The sequence below is a fragment of the Podarcis bocagei genome, assembly GCF_964188305.1.
Source record: "Podarcis bocagei genome assembly, chromosome: 14".
Taxonomy (NCBI): Eukaryota; Metazoa; Chordata; class Lepidosauria; order Squamata; family Lacertidae; genus Podarcis; species Podarcis bocagei.
This window is the reverse complement of record NC_138139.1, coordinates 32,339,375-32,360,182: the sequence shown is the minus strand read 5'-3', so window position 1 is coordinate 32,360,182 and position 20,808 is coordinate 32,339,375. Positions and strand designations below refer to the sequence as shown.

Sequence of the window (20,808 nt, the reverse complement as noted above, 5' to 3'; positions counted from 1 at the left end):
ATCACTGGATCAAGTTCATTAACTCTGTGGAATTAATTAAACTAAATAGTTTTAACCGGATTTTGAATAACTGTGCAATTAATTGTTACTGTTTTGAATTTTATTGTGTTATTATCTTCCTTAGAGGGCTGTGAAAATTGCTATAATGAATAATGCTTTTCATAGGGTAGGGGACGCAGGGATGAATTTATGGAACTAAGGAGGCAGTGGCTGGAAAAAGCTTGGAAACCACTGGTTTAGAAGAAATCGTATCACAAGGGGATGGGAGGTGGCTCAGTCTCTGGGAGGAAGATGCTGGCCTAGGCATGACTGGAAAGTGAAGGTGACATGATGGGTCTAGAGGTCTGTGCATTCCCCACCCACTTCCACAATCCCACTTCCAAGCTGGTCACCAATTGCCATATCCCACCCTACCTGTTCGCGTTGATTTGGCTGAGCGGTTCAGTTCTCTGCCAGGGGCTGCTGCTGCTGCTACATTCTGCCCTTTCTCGGTCAGCCGCTGCATCATGATAGTCTCTGTCTTCTCCCCAAGCATGCTGGATCTGCCAGAAAAAACCACAAGGGCGTTAAGCACTTCATCTCATTTGGGATGGGGGTCAGTAAGCAACTGGCCTCATGCACAAGCACCAGCACCAGCACCACTACCTCCTCTGTCATGGGAGACTTACAGCCCTGAGATGAGGTCAGTTTCAACCCTGGGGTATGGTCCCATTTCCTGAGGGTGGGAAAGGCTGCCAGCTCCATCGGTGAGAATCTGCCGGATCAGATCTTCATCTGCGACCAAGAAGCACGTGTCACATCAAGATATGTTAGCAACATGAAATGTGCTTGTAGCAGCTACTGTGTGGGGCATATGTGTTACTTTGCAAATACATGCAGAACAGATTTGCTAAAGGCTGGTTCTCCCATGCAGCAATCTCTGAGAGTCTTCCTTGGCCCTATGCTGCGTGCGGTGGACATGAATGCCCTAGAAAGGGGGGAAGTGAACCCTCTGCCTCTCACACATTCTTACTCTGTCTTTCTTCAACTGCACAAGTATATCCGTCCTTTGTTCCTTCCACTCCTCCATATAAACAGCACTCAGGTTAACAGGGCTGGACCTACTATTGGGCGGAGTGTCACCTCCCTAAGACAACAGGTACCAGAGGGTGGCACCACCTCCCAACCCCCAATTCTGCTTAAATCCCCTAATCTATCCTGCTCTGCACTTCCTCAGGTAGCAGGCTACCCTCGGGAAGCCTGTAGATCAATATCCCGATGCCAGGGTTGAAATCAGATGCAACGGCCCCTCTAGATTCTCTGCTAGTCCTTCATCTCAGGCAGCAAATCTCTTGTTCCTGACTATTCAGGGCACCTGGCAAACCTCAGAAGGGAAGCTGCAGTCCTCTCAATGTTAAGACTCCAGCTCCCAGCAGCTCACACAGTCAGGGAAGATGAGAGTTGTAGTCCAGCAACACCTGGAGGGCCACAGGTTCCCCACCTCTGTGTTAAGGTAAAGGTAAAGGTACCCCTGCCCGTATGGGGCAGTCTTGACAGACTCTAGGGTTGTGCGCTCATCTCACTCTAGAGGCCGGGAGCCAGCGCTGTCCGCAGACACTTCCGGGTCACGTGGCCAGCGTGACAAAGCTGCTCTGGCGAGCCAGCGCAGCACACATGGAAACGCCGTTTACCTTCCCGCTAGTAAGCGGTCCCTATTTATCTACTTGCACCCGGGAGTGCTTTCGAACTGCTAGGTTGGCAGGCGCTGGGACCGAGCAGCGGGAGCGCACCCCGCCGCAGGGATTCGAACCGCAGACCATGCGATTGGCAGGTCCTAGGCGCTGAGGTTTTACCCACAGCGCCACCTGCGACCTCTGTGTTAAAGAGAAGTAAATGTTTGCGGCAAAGAATCCTTTATGAAGCCATTCAGATTTGGACTGTTTTCCTGTCCACCCGCCTCATACCTGAAGCTGAGAAGTATCTGGCCTGAGCTTGCGGGAAGCCAAGCGACAAACTGTCCTCCTCAGCTGCCAAGGGAGCCTCCAGGCCAAGATGGCGACTGGTCCTGCCCCTCTTCAGCTTCTGGATTGTGTTGCCCATGATGGAAGGGTCGCTGAGCAGGTCGGGCCAGTTGAGCAGGGCCTCGTTGGAGTGCCACCGTATTAGGCTGAGGCAGAAACAAGAGCAGAGAGGAAGGATGAGCACGGGAACAAGGAACACCCTTAGGCAGAGCTCTTTAATAAATACAGTCCTCCTCTTCAAGCTGACCTCACAGCCCAAACTGAAGCCAAATACATACATCTCAGAGAGACAGTGTGGTGTAGTGGTCAGAGTGCTGGACCTAGGACCTGCGAGACCCGGTTTCAAATCCCTGTTATGCCATGAAACTCACTGGGAGACCTTGGGCCTGCCACAGTCTCTCAGCCTAACCTCCCCTCACAGAGTTGTTGTGAGGATAAAATGGGAAGAGAACCACGTGCAGCACCTTGAAGGAAAGGCGGGATATAAATGCAACAAATAAATAAATCCCATTTACCTTTTCGAATCGTCCAGGAACAAATCTGTTTTGGTCTGCTCTGAAAAGGCCTGTAGGGAAGGAAAGAGGGTTCACCGCTCAGCCAGCCTTGGTTCTTTGGGATCAATGCAGCCCCTTAGGGAGGACCACTGTGAAGACTATTCATTGGACACTAGGCCACAGGCAGCTGACATGAGCCCCTCACTCAGATCTTGCTGGACTCCAACCCCATCCATCAGCTCTAGTCAGCAAGGTCAATGGGTCAGGGATGATGGAAGTTCAGGACCTCAAGGACCTTATCTCTCAGCCTAACCCACCTCACGAGGTTGTTGTGAAGATAAAATGGAGAGGGGGGAGAACCAAGTACACCACTTTAATGCTCCTTGGAGCAAATGTGGAATATTAATGTAGTAATATTAATAATAAGGATGGGAGTTGAGAGACCAGCAACATCACGAGGGCCAGGGGCTCTCCACTGCTGAATGAGGTAAAAGGACACAGATCTGAGGGAAGGAAAGGCAGGGCTGGAAGTGGGGCAGGGCCTAGGACCCCTTTAGAAACCACCCCACACTTCTGTCCTGCCACTTGCCACTCTCACCTCTGTCCGAAGCCCAGGGAAGGTGAGGAAGGCGCTCTCCATAAGAGACGAGTCCAGGTAGTTGTCGATCTCTAAGGACTGCTGGTCTGAATGGGCCAGGGACTGGCTGACAGACACCTAGGAGAGAAGAGGGCGCTTGAGGCAAGGAAGGACATTTTCCTTTCAGCTGGAAGGGCAAAGGGATGTCAGATTTCCCCCAACTTTTGAGGAGTCACTTTGATCTTATTTTCAATGGAAAAAGCCAGCCAGCTGCTAACAGCTCTTACTTTCTCTCCCTTTCCCTATTTAAAAAATAGCTGTCAGGGATGGGGGGGGGGGGGTTTGAGGGTGCCACTTCTCTAAGTCAGAAATTCACAAGAACCACTGACTTGCTAAACATCTTTGTTATTCAGAGGGGCCTGCTCAGTCACATTTAAGCTTCCAGAAATTGATCTCTGTGTGAAACTCCAGAGGACTGTTGCCAGTCTGAGCAGAAGAACGCAGCCATTTGGGTCAATGGCTACCGAACCTGGTGGTATAAGATGGCTTCATATGTGCCACCCAGCCAATCTTGAAGAGGAACCTCAAAAATTCTGATAAAGAACTGTGCATTCAGTGAATGATGCAAAACACAGATGTACACAAGCAAAATATTATAATACATGGATAAACATGACTATCTTCTGTAAAAATAGGGATTGCCATGTCCACGTTTGCATTCTAACGCATTAAGGAAATAACCAGTGTATTAAATGAAACATTCTGGTAACCATTTAACATAGGAAGCTGCCTTATACCAAGTCAGGTGACCCTTGGCTCAACTAGTTCCATGCTGCCTGCACTAACCAGCAGCTGTTCTGCAGTGGTTCAGGCAGGGAGTTTTTCCTGGCCCTCACCTGGAGATTGGTCCTGGGACCTTCTGCATGCAGAGCAGATGCCCTAACATTGAGCTATAGCCATTTCCCAACATCTAAAATCACATTTATTGTGACGGCCTGCGGCCAATTGAAGGCCTTGCCCAGAAACAGGCTACTGCCCCCTTCCCCAACGCACTGTTACCTTGCTCCGTGCCATACGGAAGAGGAAGAGGAGGGCCAGGTACAGGGGGTAGACAACCAAACTGGACACCAGGCCAACCACAGCTGTCTCACCGTTAACCGGGATCAAGGTGGAGATGGCCACGTTGCTAGGAAAAGACAGGAGAGAGTAAGCAGGGAGGGCGCTAGCACAATTTCTAGTGCAAGACAATGCTGAGATGGACCCCCCCCCCATATTTATGAGTGTAAGGTGTTTTAAATTGTTTTTAATATTGTTTCTAATGCTGTAACCAGCCCTGGTACCTTAGGGTGATGGGCAGGAAATAAACAAATAAATAACAAAGGCAGCTACCTTTTGTGGCATGTTCTTAAGGCCACAGGACATGAGGGAAACACTGGCCATGCTATCCCACAGCCTCCCCACTGATCTTCTATCTTTGGAAGGAAGTGGCCCTCCTGGGCTAGAGAGGATCAGAAATTCCCAACGCACCTGAAGTTGACATCTCCCACAATGCCGTACCACACGGCATTGGCACACAGGAAGAGGAAGACAAGGAGGCAGCAGCAGGATGCCCTCTGGACGCGGGTGAAGCGGCTGCGAGGGGGGCGGTCCCACAGGGACAGCCAGACATGCTTCTCAAAGAAACCCCTCTGCAGCTCCTCAATGAAAATCCGCAAGAAGCTCCTCAGGTCAGCCTCGCCTGCGAAGCCAGAAGCAGGGGAAGGGTCAGTCAAAATGCCCATCTTAACATTATTGTCCCTGCAGAGAACGAATCTCGCCTCAACCCGCACCCCCAAGTGACTGTCCTCATTTCAGTCTTCAAAACTGGGGTTCAAGCAGAGCCCCATTTCAGCTTGCCACATTTATTTTTTTAAAAAATTAAACAAAGTAATAATACAAATAAAAATGTACACACACCCCTGGACCATTATTTACCATAATTATCCAACTTTCCAAAAATGTAACACTTCTTGAGATGGTTTGACCCCTTTTTGTTTTAACAATACAAATTCCACAAATATTTTCCACATTTCCTCAAAGTCATTTATCTTCCATATTCCCCTTCTTACTTTGATAGCACACGTAAATTTATCATTAATCACTATCTCCTTCACTTCTTTATACCATTCTTCTATTTGAAATCCACCTTGCTTTTTCCATTTCCTAGCTACGAGCACTCTCGCCACTGTCAGCAAGTTTGTGATTATTGCCACATTTATTTAACAAAAGGTATAAATTGCTAAATCGTCAACAACAAAAACCCTAATGGGAGCTATAATTGAAAATGGCCATGCCAGCTGGGGCAGATGGGAGTTGCAGTCCAAAAAATCTGGAGGGCAACAGCTTTGGGAAGGCTGTTGTAGGCAGATTTTGCGTCTTCAATGAGCTCTCTTCCCACTCACTGGCAGCAAAGACTTCCTTCTCCACCAGGCCATCATTCTCCTCGCTTTCGACAGACAGCCAGTCGTTCACCAGGAAGTGGTAGCTCTTGCAGGTCTGCAAGTCTCTGACAATGACGTGCTGCAGGTACCATGATGGATTTAGCCCTAAGCAGCATGGAAAGGAGAAGGAAACACAGCTTTAAGACATCTTTTTATCTAATTTGATTCCAAGATACATCCACTAACATTCTCCATGAATTTAAACTGATTGGGGGGGCAGGCGCGGGGGGGGGGAATCCTGAGTACAGGGGTGGTGCAAGACATTTTGTGGCCTGAGGTGAAATACAAGATGGCACCCCCCTTGTTGTACATACAAAAGTCAAATGAAAAGGTAGCTAAATTTGACTTCAACACTGGCAATGGGATTCATACCTAGTTTAGGAAATGCGTAACAGGCATACATCTGTCCTCCAACAGAGAAGGATGATAATTGGGAGATTCACAAAGAATAGCCACTTCTCCTTAAGGCTGCTCACTTCTCCTTCTTAAGCCATATGCTGCCTGAGGCAGTTGCCTCATTCTGACTAATGATCAAACCAACTCTGCCTGAAAATGGTCTGTGTAGTTTTTTAAGTGACCGTTTTACATTCATTATGTTTCTCATTCAGCTTTAACAATCCAGGCTCTGCTAAACTGTAATTATGATATTCTCTGCAAAATGCTAGCAATGAGTTTTGTTCTTTGTCTTGGCAGATGGGAGAGACGCAGCTTCAAAGGGGGGGGGGGGGCTCCAGAGGGGAAACTGCCGAGTTGCAATTCATCAAGAATTGCAGCTCTGTTCATTTGGGTTGCAGAGGCTGGATGGATCCCCATTTGTTTTCTAGGCGCACACTTTGCACACACAACTGAGCTGGTATGGGGTGGGATTGAGTGTTATCTCTACCCACCGACGCCACCTAATAACCGCTAATAACCCTGGGAGAGCCAGTGTGGTGTAGTGGTTAGAGGGCCGAGCTCATCCATCCATCCTTGGGCCAGTCACTGTAGTCTCTCAGCCTAGCCTACCTCACAGGGCTGTTGTGTGGATTACATGAGGAGGGGGAGAGCCAGGCAACAACAAACACAAACAAACAGGCTTTGGGTCTCAAGGCCTCAGCTGCAGTCTGCTCTCACATACGCACCTTTATTGTCATGCCAGATGCGAATCTTCCACACACTCCCAAGGCTCCGTTCTGTGGCGATCTGGAAGATATTGAGGCTGTTGCGGTGGAAGGCGTTTTCCCCATCCAGGTGCCGGTGCCCAGATTTGCTCTCCATCCCATACAGAGTGATTCCCACATGAGCCGTTGTCCCTGGAAGGAAGGAGGAAGGAGTGCAAATTCTTAAAGGAGGAAAGTAGCCTGGTTTATGTCTCATGTGGGGCAGGGGAGGGGAAGGTGAAATGGGACTCTTCAAGGATCCTTCATCCCCCGCCTCCAGCCTGGGACAAATGGTCCCCCACCCTCTTTGCACCTCAGCTTTGCATCTGGAGAAAGGGCACCCCAGGGAGGAAAGACATCCAGATCATTTTAATTCGCAGTTCCTGATCCAATAACTGAAGTGAAGATTTGCGCTACTCTGAATTTCGTGGTGCGGTTTTATTTCAGGAATTTTTTGAAAAAAATATGTCAGGGAAATTTAACTGTGACCCACCTTACATTGCAAATTACATAAAAAATTCATTGTTTGGGGAGAAAGGGCAAACAAAAGAAACCCCAATTCTGTAACACACATCCACACAGTTGTTTAACATACAGCCTGAGGAAGTGTCCCGGTGATCTCAAAAGGTCACCCGTGACTTTGTGGCACTTTGGTTGGTTTTAAATTATTCACTATTTGCTAGCAACTTGTTACACATAAAGGCCTCAAAAAAAGCAACATTAGGAAGAACTTTATGGTGGCAAGATTCATTCGACGGTGGAGCAGGCTCCTTTGGAAGCTGGTGGACTCTCCTTCATTGGAGGTTTTTCAGCAGAGGTTGGGGTCAGGGATTATTGAGCTGTGATTCCTGCACTGCAAAGCGTTGGACTAGATGACCCCTGGGGGTCCCTTCCAACCCTTACACAATTCTATTATGACTTGCAACGTATTTAAAAAGTTAGCGTAAATATGCATAAGTAATAATTTAAAGACATTCATACAAAAACAAATGCAGGTAATAAAAAAGACGCCCCTAAAGGGAGATTGCTGTCCAGCAGGGTCCAGATTATTCTCCATCCCCTCTCTTCGCAGCAAGGGGAAGTGCACCAGGCTTCACAAAGGCCTCCTCCCCATCCCCAACCAGCAAGTTTGGGAAGGGTTAGTCTGCATTCTGGTCAGCACAGGAACATGCTTCTCTGGTGTGCTATTCCACCACACCCAGGGATCACATTACACCATCCTTGAGAGCAGCAGCTGAGGGGCTGGACGGATCCGTCCTCCATTTCCTCTCCAAACAGGAGTGGCTCTAATACACATTCATTTGCCAGGGTTTTACTGGGAGGAGATGTTTGTCCTGGATATTCTCTCCACAGAGCGGCTAAAAAGGCTTAATCCAGGCTCCTCTTTGCTCTGTCAACGGCTGCCAAGGGCGCAACAGTTCCACCTAGCCCACCCCAGTGACCCTCTTGATCTGTGGTGCGCGGTTTAAGCAGGGTGGCCTTCACCAACCTGGTGCCTTTTCCAAAAACTTTTTTTTTTTAGAGGAGAAGAACTAAGCTCTAGTCAGAACAGAGCTACTGAAATTAAGCCCCTGGATTCCAATGGGTCTCCGCTGAGTAGAATTCAGCTGGCTGCAGTCCTAAAAAGCTAAACCTAAACCTAAGCGAGCTTACTTCCTCCTCTCTCCCAAACCATTCCCCTTTTATGCCTTGTCTGTTTGGATTGTAAACTTCCAGGTAGGGATGGTCTTTCCCCCCCTTAGTGGTTTACAAGCCACTCCTGAAGCCTTTTTTGGTTTGAAGAGCAGGAGAAAAAGCCATTATTTTGTAAAGGTCTATTTTTATTTTAAAAACTCATACCCAATACAAAGTATCTTTTTATAATACACTAGAATAAAAGAATAAAATAGAATAGAATAAAATCTAATCTAAAAAGGAACAGGAGAAAAGAGAAGGAAAAAGGAAAAAAGAAAGAAAAGAAGATGGGGAAAGATAAAAAGTCTTCTGGTTCTGTCTGTCATGAACATCCAACTATTTTGTTTTCTGTAAGTCAATACAGTGGTACCCCGCAAGACGAACGCCTCGCGAGACGAAAAACTCGCAAAACGAAAGGTTTTTTCGTTTTCGAGTTGCCTCGCAAGACGAATTTCCCTATGGGCTTGCTTCGCAAAACGAAGCTTGCCCCGGGGACAGCGGGTCTTCTCTTTTGAAGCAAGGGGCTGGGGGGAGATAGCGATCTCCCTGCAGCCCCTTGCTGCAAAAGACGTCCGGGGGAAGCGGGGAAGCGAAGCGCTTCGCTTCCCGCTGCCCCCGGACCTCTTCAGAAGCAAGGGGCTGGGGGGAGATAGCGAACTCCCTGCAGCCCCTTGCTGCAAAAGACGTCCGGGGGAAGCGGGGAAGCGAAGCGCTTCGCTTCCCGCTGCCCCCGAACCTCTTCTGAAGCAAGGGGCTGGGGGGAGATAGCGATCTCACTGCAGCCCCTTGCTGCAAAAGACGTCCGGGGGAAGCGGGGAAGCGAAGCGCTTCGCTTCCCGCTGCCCCCGAACCTCTTCTGAAGCAAGGGGCTGGGGGGAGATAGCGATCTCCCTGCAGCCCCTTGCTGCAAAAGACGTCCGGGGGAAGCGGGGAAGCGAAGCGCTTCGCTTCCCGCTGCCCCCGAACCTCTTCTGAAGCAAGGGGCTGGGGGGAGATAGCGATCTCCCTGCAGCCCCTTGCTGCAAAAGACGTCCGGGGGAAGCGGGGAAGCGAAGCGCTTCGCTTCCCGCTGCCCCCGAACCTCTTCTGAAGCAAGGGGCTGGGGGGAGATAGCGATCTCCCTGCAGCCCCTTGCTGCAAAAGACGTCCGGAGGAAGCGGGGAAGCGAAGCGCTTCGCTTCCCGCTGCCCCCGAACCTCTTCTGAAGCAAGGGGCTGGGGGGAGATAGCGATCTCCCTGCAGCCCCTTGCTGCAAAAGACGTCCGGGGGAAGCGGGGAAGCGAAGCGCTTCGCTTCCCGCTGCCCCCGAACCTCTTCTGAAGCAAGGGGCTGGGGGGAGATAGCGATCTCCCTGCAGCCCCTTGCTGCAAAAGACGTCCGGGGGAAGCGGGGAAGCGAAGCGCTTCGCTTCCCGCTTCCCCCGGACATCTTTTGCAGCAAGGGGCTGCGGGGAGATCGCTTCTCCCGGTGCTCCGAAGCCGGGCGGGGGGCAGGGGACACCTCCCGCCGCCGCGGGGACACCTTTTGAAGGCAGGCGGGGGGGAGCAAAGACTTTCGCCCCCCGCCCGCCTTCAGAAGAGGTCCAGGACCTCTTCTGAAGGCTGGCGGGGGGCAAAAGTCTTTGTCCCCCCTGCCTGCCTTCCCAGGGGCTTTTAAATCGCCCCGGACAGCGGAGAAGTCCTCCGCTGTCCGGGGCGATTTTAAAATGCCGCCCGCCAGCATTTTAAGATCGCCCGGACAGCGGAGAAGTCCTCCGCTGTCCCGGGGTTTTTTAAAATGCTGGGGGTGGGAAGAAAAGCCCTTGTCCCCCCCCCCCCAGCCTTCAGAAGAGGTCCGGGGACAGACTGTCCCCGGACCTGGTCTGAAGGCGGTTTCCCTAGGAACGCATTAATTGATTTTCAATGCATTCCTATGGGAAACCGTGCATCGCAAGACGAAAAAACCGCAAGACGAAGAGATTTGCGGAACGAATTAATTTCGTCTTGCGAGGCACCACTGTATTAGTTTTCAGTCTTCAAATCCAGCTATTACAAGTTCATTTCCCTTTTCATGCAAAGAGCCCACAATAAGTTTCCAATCCTTAATAAATGTCAATACTGATTCTTCTCTAATTAAACACATTAGCTTTGCCACCTCAACTAAGTCCATTAATTTTATGAACCATTCCTCCATAGTAGGTAGGGCTGTATCTTTAAATAATTAAGTGCTAACATGGCTGTGGGAGAAGACACAAACATTTCTTTGAGAGTGCCCAGAGCTACTTACCTGACCCCTTGCCCCAGCCCGTTTTCACCAGGACCTCATACTTGTACAGCCCATTCTTCCCACAAAAAGGGATCACCCCCGCACGGTTGATGTCGATCAAGTCCAGTTTGTGCACAATCACAGCCGCCACCGAGTATGTCACAAAACAGATGGCGCAAGTCAGCAGCACAATGTAGTTCAAACCTGGGCCCGAAGGCTGAGCAAAATATAAAGCATATATATATATATGTGTGTGTGTATATGTGCTTTCCTTCCCTGTATAAATTTATAGGTTACTTTGAGGAGCAAGGCAGCTCACCCATACAATGACAGATTAAAAATACAATCACTATATAAAGTTATTTATTCCATGTAATGTATATACTGCTTTATTGTAAGGAAAAAAGGGGGGTGGGGAATCAAAACAACAGAAGTACCAATATAAGGATCAATATAAAAAGGTAAAGGGACCCCTGACCATTTGGTCCAGTTGTGGCCGACTCTGGGGTTGTGGTGCTCATCTCGCTTTATTGGCCAAGGGAGCCGGCGTACAGCTTCTGAGTCATGTGGCCAGCATGACTAAGCCACTTCTGGAGAACCAGAGCAGTGCACGGAAACGCCGTTTACCTTCCTGTTGGAAGCCGTTTACCTATTTATCTACTTGCACTTTGACGTGCTTTCGAACTGCTAGGTTGGCAGTGTTGTGATTTTAGCTTCCACAAGCAGGGACCGAGCAACAGGAGCTCACCCTGTCATGGGGATTCGAACCGCCGACCTTCTGATCGGCAAGTCCTAGGCTCTGTGGTTTAACCCACAGCGCCACCCGCGTCCCTAAGGATCAATATAGAAAAAGTTAAAAGCAGTTTGAAAGAGTTAATAACCCTTAGACTTGACTCACAGGCCGAATGAACTGCACAGAATGAAGGGGCACAAAAAGGCTTGCACCAAAAGCTGTCAGATGCTGGGTTAAGCACACAGCCTTGTCAGGGGTGGCCCCCTCCAAGGGAGCCATGCCTTCAGTCTTCCAGTGCCCCTCCTGCTCGTTGAAATATTGGCACAAGGAACTGTACAGGCCCAGGGTCACTTCCACAGCAGTCCAGGCAAAGTGGTTGGTGATGTTTAAGTAATATTCCCTCGCAGGGTTGCTGGTGCTAAGGGAGAGAAACAAACAAACAGTAAGAAAGGACTGGTTGTAGAGGCACACTTGACCTGCGGTTGTGGGCAGACTTTGGTTCGTGGTTCAGGCACACATCTTCAATCCAGGCAGATGAATCAGAATAGTTGCATCTCTGCATTCAAGGCATGAATTTAAGTGAGGAGAGGCAACCATCCACCTCCTGCTATATCCACTAGCGTCAGCCACTAAGCTAGCTTCTTCCAGACCCCACCCACAGCAAGTTCCTTCCCTGCCTGGGAGCTCATTGTGGGCTCTTCTGCGTAGCTGCAGAGGTGTCACTTACTCAGGGGAGACAAAGAAGGTGTAGCGCCGGTGGTCGCCCTGAGGCATCCTAGTCATATCCTCCAGGTGGATCTCCTTGGAGGCTGTGCAGTTGTGCTGGTGGGTCTCAGGTGAGTGGAAGAGACAGACAGCAATGAACGGCTCCTGCTCACTGGACAAATAACGGTCTTGTTGTTGGGAGGAAGAAAGGAAAGACAGGGTCAGAAAACAACTAGATGGGGGAGCCACAAGCAGCAGAGATTGTGCAATAGAGCTCTTATTCATATAGGATTGAGATAGATTAGATAGATAGATAGATAGATAGATAGATAGATAGATAGATAGATGATAGATAGATAGATAGATGATAGATAGATAGATGTAATTTAACTTGAGCAGTTAATGTGCGTAACAAGCAGCCATTGTGCACATTCATAAGGCCTTCTGAGGAATGTGCACATTATCTGTCCATGGAAAGGGAGCTGAGCACATTTCCTGGTCAGTATAGACAATCTCCTTCGGGAACATGCATGAATTCTGTAAATTCTCCAGCCAATATGCATAACCTCCCAACAGGCTATAAGGAATGTGCATATCTAGACAGCACTCTGGGCAATATGAACTTTCTCTGGTCAGTATCCATGGTCTCCCAGAAGCAGAAGGCCTGAGGAATATGTAAAATAACTGTCTACTATGCTGCACATTAACCCCTCAACTTACATAACCATATCCATATATATCTACAGTATATACACACACACTTCCAGACAGGTATTAAGGGATGGGTTCTCCACAGGCATGCAAGTTTTAGCACAATCTACTTTACTTGCTTGCTTGCTTGCTTGCTTGCTTATTTATTTATTTCCGCTTGCCCTCAGAGCCCAGGGCAAGGTGCATCAAACATGGAACAAAGTCCAATAAAGAGTTCTAAAATGCACTGGCCTAATCTCACTGGAGGAAGGACAGGAGAAATGCATACACAACAGACATTGTTAAAATTCTGGGTCCATGTAGCAACTTTGCGGAAGCCACAAAAACCCACACTTACCATTTACAACACTGAAGGTGACCTGGAAATACAACCCTGCTTCTGCATTGTCATCCTCCACCATGACCACTGCAGTCCCCGAACTCCTTTCCTCAATCATGACCGTCGTCATGGTGATGTTCTTCTCTCCGGGGTCCAAGACCGTCACGGCAATAGCCTTCTCGGGACCCAGGCTCCCCACCGGTATCTCTGTCCCGTTGTTGTCCTGGAACTCCATGGACGCCACCTCGGAGGAGACGCTGTAGTTGGTGACGAAGCCGAAGGGGAAAGGGTTGTAGTCCACCCGGATCATGACTTGGACAATGTCTGTCAGGTCGGAGAACGTGGCGTTGAAAGCTAAAGGGATGGAGAACTGGCAGCTGGGGTGCTCCTTGTAGCAGAGGAGGCCCAGTGGGCCAGCCCGCTTGCCCTTGGCCGTGATGTTGCTTCCCGCCAGTTCCAGGGGCTCCTCGTTGAGGACTCGGGACTTCATCAGGATGCGCATCAGGTCAGTGGAGAGGGCGTACGCCTGGGAGGCCACCCGGACGGGGCTCTGGTTATTGCACGTTTCCCGAGGCTCAGTCTCCTGGGAGACGGTGTTGACAAGGTGGATCAAGTCCCCTGCAAAGGAGCCAGGAAAGGTTAGTGTGGTCCTTACTGAGGATGGAAGTTCAATTACCATATTTTTTGTTCTGTAAGACTCACTTTTTCCCTCCTAAAAAGTAAGGGGAAATGTGTGTGTGTCTTATGGAGTGAATGCAGGATGTGCAGCTATCCCAGAAGCCAGAACAGCAAGAGGGATTGCTGCTTTCACTGCGCAGTGATCCCTCTTGCTGTTCTGGCTTCTGAGATTCAGAATATTTTTTTTCTTGTTTTCCTCCTCCAAAACCTAGGTGCGTCTTGTGGTCTGGTGTGTCTTATAGGGTGAAAAATACAGTAATTAAATCAGGGGTGGGGAACCTCAGACCTGGGTTGCCAAATGTGGCCCTCCAAGCCTCTCTGCCTGTTCCCTGGAACTTTCTCCAGGCTACACCTGTCATTGGCCCCGCTCCACACTTTCTGCAGGTGCTTTTGACTAGCTGGAATGTTTTGCTGAACACTGATAATGCCTCTTGCTTGCCTGGATGGAAGATGGAAAGGTAAGCGCCCTGTGTGTGTGTGTGTGTGTGTGTGTGTTTTGCCTGTGCAGAAACCTTTGACGGGGGTGAGGGAAGACTCAAACCCCTTACATGAAATGGTACCCTTTCACGGACTTTGTTAAGAAAGTCAAACATGGTTTTCACCTTCCTTCGACCAATGGAACATTATGGAGAGACATGTTTGTTTGATTGCCTTCTTGGAACATCTAAAACCACAACCATCAACTGCTGTTTTTCTTTATTTATGTACAACTACTAAGCTCTGTTTTCCTTGTATGTCTTGTTACTTGAAATTTAAAATCAATTTAAAAAAGAAGCCTCTGATTCTTGCTAGAATTTAAGTCCCGCGTAGAAAAATAAGAGTCTGATCCACAGCTCCACTCACTTTTCTCCCTAGCCCCATCCAACACTGGCATGTGGCCCCCAGAAGAATGCCCATGAGGGAATGTGGCCTCCAAGCTGAAAAAGATCCCTCACCCTTGAATTAAGCACTGTGTTGATCATCCAGCCACAAATTAAACCTCCTGCCCTCCAGTTAAGTTTGAGGGCTGAGGATGACCATAAGCAAAGATGCTGGAACTCAACCCTGATGGAGGGGAAAGAAATGCAGAGAAGCCAAGAGTGCTCAGCAGAAATCTAGATGGACCCTTTTTTTTTTTTTTTTTTACACCTGAACCTTGAATACTGACCCCACTGGGTTTCCCTTAGGATCTCATGAACTGCATACAGTGGTGCCTCGCAAGACGAAAATAATCCGTTCTGCGAGTCTCTTCGTCTAGCGGTTTTTTCGTGTTGCGAAGCAACCCTATTAGCGGCTTAGCGGCTATTAAAGGCTTAGTGGCTTAGCGGCTAAAAGGCTATTAGTGGCTTAGTGGCTTAGAAAAAGGGGGGGAGCGAAAAAAATCGCAAGACTTACAAGATGTTTTCGTCTTGCGAAGCAAGCCCATAGGGAAATTCGTCTTGCGAAGCGCATCGAAAAACGGAAAACCCTTTCGTCTAGCGGGTTTTTCGTCTTGCGAGGCATTCGTCTTGCGGGGCACCACTGTAATGACACGGAATATCGCATTCCACCACTCTCAAATTCACCAAGAAAGTAATTATGAATAAAGGCGGCTGTATTCCTAACAAATGAATGTGAGGGTTTTCGTTTGCTGAAGCAAAGTCTAAAGTGTTTCTTACCCCCTTACCTCTCACTTAAAGGGAAACTATGTGCTGTTCCCTCGGGTTCTCAAGAATGGCTTTCAAAATTGAAGATTTGCTATGCATATATATATATATTATTTGATTTGGGGATTTATTAACATAGGAACACAGGAGGTGGGCTTAAACGCAGGCATTCCTCCATCAAACTCCATATTGTCTACACTGACTGGCAGCAGCTGTGCAGGGTTTCAGAAAGGGAGGTTTCCCCCCAGTTCTACCTGGAGATTGAATCTGGGACCTTCTGTATGCAAAGCAGATGCTTTGCCACTGAGCTAGCCCTTCCCAGGTACTAAAGCTCCCATCTTTTACAGCTGTGCTGGTTGAGGTTGGTGGGAGTTATAGTCCAAAACATATGGAGGACGCGGGATTGGGGAAGGCTGCTTCAAAAACAAACTTTCCTGCGCACTCACCCATGATGTTGAGGATGTTGTCTGCGATGGTTGTTGGGGTCATGGTCCCTTGCATGGTCTCTCCCTGCAGAATGGCCATCATGTCTCTCAGCTTCTTCAAGGTCTTTGTCAGGCAAGCTTGGCAAATAAACTCCTTGTTGGCTACCTGTGAATCCAAGATGCAAGTTAATTGACCTTATATGTCGACCCATCAAGTTGCCAGTCCTCATGTGAGCATAACAACTGACTTCTGCAAATGGCAAACTGCTACTTGATACACAACAGTTTCCAGGCATGCACTGCTATCTTTGACACCAAACACTAGCAAATGTACTCACAAGGGCTGAGAAACCCCAGCCCATGGGAGAACCATGGACACCACTGAGCGCCTTGGAGGAGAGGTGGGATATAAATCTAACAAATAAACTTGGTGTCCTTCAGATGTTTTGGACCACAACACCCATCAGTCCCAGTATCCTATGGCCATGCTAGCTGGGGCTGATGGGAGTTGTAGTCCAACTCCCTTCAGCCCCAGCCCCCTCCCACTTGCTCCCCATGCCTAAGAGGCAGAGTCTTAATAGCACAAGGATGGAAGAATGAAGAAACCCCGACGAAAGAACTGTGGCAAGAAAAACTGATGGATTATGCGGAACTGGCAAAACTGACACATAGACTATGTGACAAGGATAACTCTGATTTTAAAGATGAATGGGAACCTTTTATGAAATATTTGAAGAAGCAACAAAATGAATTGGACTCTTTGGCAGGTTTTGAATAAACATTCACAAACTCTTTATTGTAATATATAGACAGATAATTTGAGGATTTTACAATTTTATAACATGCAGACAGAAATATGTGTTGAGAAACCAGAGAAAGGAGCTGAGGGAAGTCTGGGGGTGTTCTATTGGGGGGGGGGCAAAAATGGAGGGGGGGAAACAATGTGGATGATGTATTTTTGTTAAATTACTGTGTTGAAATCTTTAATAATTTTTTTAAAAAGAGGCAGAGCAATGCGATACCACCTACCGTACACTGAGCCAGGGCAGCTGCGATTTGCTGGATGTCATCCACAGTGGTCACATTAAGAGAAATCAGAGTTTCTGTAATGTTCCTCCGTGTCCAGGCCCGGAGACGGTCTTCATGTTTGGTTTCTGGTTTCAAACGCATGGAGCACTCATACTTACATCGGGGGTGAAAAGAAAAGTATGTGAACTAGATTCTTAAGACAGTTCTTATGAGAGCCTATGTAGTGTACTGGTTAGGATAAGATTAGGACCTGGGAGAGACCAGGGTTCCCACTCAGCCATGAATGAAAGCTCACTGATTGACACTGGGCCAGTCACTGCCTCTCAGACTAACCTACCTCACAGGGTTGTTATGGGGATTAAATGAGGAGAGGGAGAATCTTGGATGCTACCCTGAGCTCCTTGGAGAAAATGATGGTATAGAAATGCAATAAATGAATGAATAAACAAGCCATGGGCTCTCTCTTTCAGTGATAAGCAAGGAGGGAAACCTTTCCATTTCCATGGGGTAAGTAGCTATCGGGAGGGGGAAACATGTGGAGTAAGGCATGTTAGTTTCTGTTTGCCACTGAGCAGCTGCTTAGAGTCACAAGGCTCTGTTTACATTCCAGAGAAAGTCCAGGCTATTGGAAGTCTCACAGGAGACTAGAGACGGATGCGACGTTACTGGTTTCCTGTTTCCTTTGTTCCTTTGTTCAGTTGCTCTCTGCTTTCATAGAGAGAGGATGTCCTTTCTGTCTGCGTAGCTTAGAAATAAAACTCTTTACAATGTAGCCATAAATCTTATCACTTCTGCATGCTGCTGGAAACTCTGCTTAATGGGAACGTGCCTTGGAGCCTCACCAAAGGCTCAGGTCGTTAATTATTCGTCGGAGGCGATTCCGAAGGCTCGGCCGGAGGAAAATGAGGCTTTATCAGCTTGGCCGAGCGGAGATGCCGACAAGGCAATCTCACAGATAAACTGGTCCCAAGCTGTTAAGGGCTTCCTGTACTAATAGTAACATCTTGAACTTGACCCAGTAGCAAACTGTCAACCAGCGTGCGTCTCTGAGCACAGGTGTCATATGCTGACAGGTTCTCACTGCTGTCAGAATCATGTTGAATCTACTAATAATGCCTACCTACCTACGTAACAAATGTCTTGCACTATCATTCCACCCAGCCACCAAAAAAGGTGTTGCTTCATACCTCATTTAAGATGGTGATGAGAGCCAAGGAATATTCAATGACCTGTTGGGGATCGCTCTGTTTCACCAGGCCCTGCAGCACCACCTCAGTCTGGTTGGAAAGCCACTGGGGAAGGCTGTGAAATCCTTCCGGAGGGCTAGGCAGCGTGATGGCCATGGAGCTGGGAAGGAAAACAACCTCTCAGTGTCATGCAAAAATTCCCCACGCATAGAAAAATAGAAGGGCAAGAGGGGCTTTGTGTCTTATATGCTAGCTTTCTATCTGCAGTATTATATATTAAATGTGGAACAGTGGTTCCCAACCCCCAAAGGGGAACACTGGGAACTTTGTGTGAAGATTCCTTGTGGTTTAGGGAGATGGAGTACTTCATATGGTCCTTAGCATTCTTCAATCCCTAGTTGTTTTCTTGAGGTGCACAAAAGTTAAAGGGCAGGACACACACTCCCACTCAGGCTCCTCACATGTTTTCCTCTCTACATTAAAGCCCTGTTGTGATAGATCAGCTCAGCTTCCCCAGAATTTTTCTAAGAAAGGAGCAGGGGCGTGTGATGCCAGCATGAGAAGCAGGCATCTCATTTAAGATGAATGTTGCATTGCTCTGTTTCCAATTTGTCCCCAGCAGAAGCCCATTCATCACCACGAAGCTGTTTGTTACTGATGAGAAAAGGGTACTGAATCCTTTCTTGAGTCAAACAAATTGGACAGCGCTTACAGACACAGCCTCTCCCCTTGATTTATAAACCAACAAACTTGCATTTCAGAGAGTATCGATCTCCCACCTGCCACCCATATTATCTCAAAAGAGCTGTAAACCTGGACAAACCCTTGTCATCAGCCTTTCCCCAACAGATGCCAGGAGTTATTGTCAACTCCAAAGCATCTGAAGGGAACTGCAAAGGAAATGTTTTGTTACACAAAAATGTAACTCTTGCTCCTAAGTTAGCTAGGGGACCATGAGGTTAACTTGTTAAGCCTGGCCAGAGGTCAGTCCGGAAGGTGGAACCTGGCTGGGAATTAAGTGTCTGTAGCTGGAAAACCTAGCAGTTTCCTGCCAACCTAGCAGTTCGAAAGCACGTCAAAGTGCAAGTAGATAAATAGGTACCACTCCGGCGGGAAGGTAAACGGTGTTTCCGTGCGCTGCTCTGGTTCGCCAGAAGCGGCTTAGTCATGCTGGCCACATGACCCGGAAGCTGTATGCCAGCTCCCTCAGCCAATAAAGTGAGATGAGTGCCGCAACCCCAGAGTCAGTCACGACTGGACCTAATGGTCAGGGGTCCCTTTACCTTTACCTTTAGCTGGGAATTAAGACCCTAGTACTTCCCTGAGGTTTTATGGGTTGGTAGATTAGAGAACCAGGAGGAAAGATGACCAGATCAAAGCGTGATCCCAGGATACAAAGGAAACACACCTCTTGCTATAATAATAGATAACTGGCTTTAGCTTGAGGGTTTTTAACTAGAGAAAGCAGATTATGTCTGACTCTTTAGCTGAGGTGCTATGAACAGATGCTAAACTGGGTAAGGCTGATGCCAACTCACCCTAACTTGGAAGTCTCCAGGCTCTTGGAAACCCCTCTACAGACCTACGGGAAATTCTTTCCCAGGGATGTGGTGAGTACTCAAATAAAAACTGCTGAACATTTTGTACTAACCCATGCAAGTTTGGACTGATCCTTGAAATAGGTTAAGACTATTTCCGAGCAAACAGGACTGGGTGGGGGCATCCCTTATTATGCAAGGGGGGGGACTGGGGGCAGCAGGCTCACCTGTTGATGGACCAGTCATCCAGCCTGCCCATCTGGCTGCAGACAAAGAAATGACAAGCATTTGGAAGGGACTGAGGAAACAGTAGGGTTTGTGGGTATTTATAAGTGCTCATATGGGTTTTTGAAGTCAGCAGAGCAGTATTAGTTCATCTTCTGTAAAAAGAACACTGTTTTGGAAAGGAAAGGCCCTTCTATGTGGAGATTTTTGTCTTACCCATCACCTCTATTGGATTTGACATTGCTTTAACTGTTTTTAATGTGTTCAACAGTTTTAAATGTGTTTCCACTGCATTGTGGAATTGCTTCAAGATGCTCCAGTGGAAGTGAGCCGCAAATTAAACAACAGAAACAATCATCACCTGTTGAAAGCCACAACGGTTGCTCCCAGCTGGTCCTGCACCAGCACCGAGACAGACACCAGGGAGCCTCCCTCCTGGAATCCAGGGGGCAAGAAGGCAGAATGTTCGGAATGGCTGCCTTTATATACCCAGAATTCCTCACAGTGGCCGGTTCGGCAGCGGGCAGCAAGCAGTGTGTATACCAAGGGGGTGTCTTCATCCTCCGTATCTCTCCAGCCTGCCAACCAAATGCACAAAGTAGACCAGGGGTGACTACAGAAGGTAGATCAGGATTTACTGGGTAATTTGCAATGGGTTGCTTGCAGTATTAGAGTAGACCCATTGAAGATAGTGGCCACAACTAATGTGAGGCCACTAATTCCAATGGGTCTGCTCAGAGGAGAACTTAGCTGATACAACCCAACAGATTTATTTATTTATAATAAATATTCATAAACTGTCCACTCATATGCAACACCAACATGGTGTACAGCAGGTACAATATAAAAGTTTAAGATACCATAAAGACATAATGCAGAATAGTCATAAAAAATGGCAGGCTCATCTTAAGAAAATATGAACAACTGAATAAGACTGTTGGCATAAAATGTATTCAAGAGACACTTGAAAGTGAGCAGCAAGGATGCCTGCCAAATTTCTGTGATGTAGGTGACACTGAGAATGA

General features: G+C 48.1%; 1 protein-coding gene across 1 annotated transcript in view; it reads right to left on the bottom strand.

Annotated features, from left to right (window-relative positions):
• Window positions 1–20,808, bottom strand: part of PKD1 (polycystin 1, transient receptor potential channel interacting) — a 120,188-nt gene that overhangs the window by 14,828 nt on the left and 84,552 nt on the right. Inside the window, 17 exon segments of the mRNA XM_081170802.1 lie at window positions 415–542; window positions 669–774; window positions 1,944–2,146; window positions 2,516–2,565; window positions 3,093–3,209; window positions 4,131–4,257; window positions 4,599–4,809; window positions 5,513–5,656; window positions 6,673–6,843; window positions 10,630–10,825; window positions 11,507–11,759; window positions 12,069–12,234; window positions 13,095–13,694; window positions 15,826–15,970; window positions 16,834–16,986; window positions 18,021–18,180; window positions 20,145–20,361. Of these exon segments, the coding sequence (XP_081026928.1) occupies window positions 415–542; window positions 669–774; window positions 1,944–2,146; window positions 2,516–2,565; window positions 3,093–3,209; window positions 4,131–4,257; window positions 4,599–4,809; window positions 5,513–5,656; window positions 6,673–6,843; window positions 10,630–10,825; window positions 11,507–11,759; window positions 12,069–12,234; window positions 13,095–13,694; window positions 15,826–15,970; window positions 16,834–16,986; window positions 18,021–18,180; window positions 20,145–20,361 (3,147 nt within the window).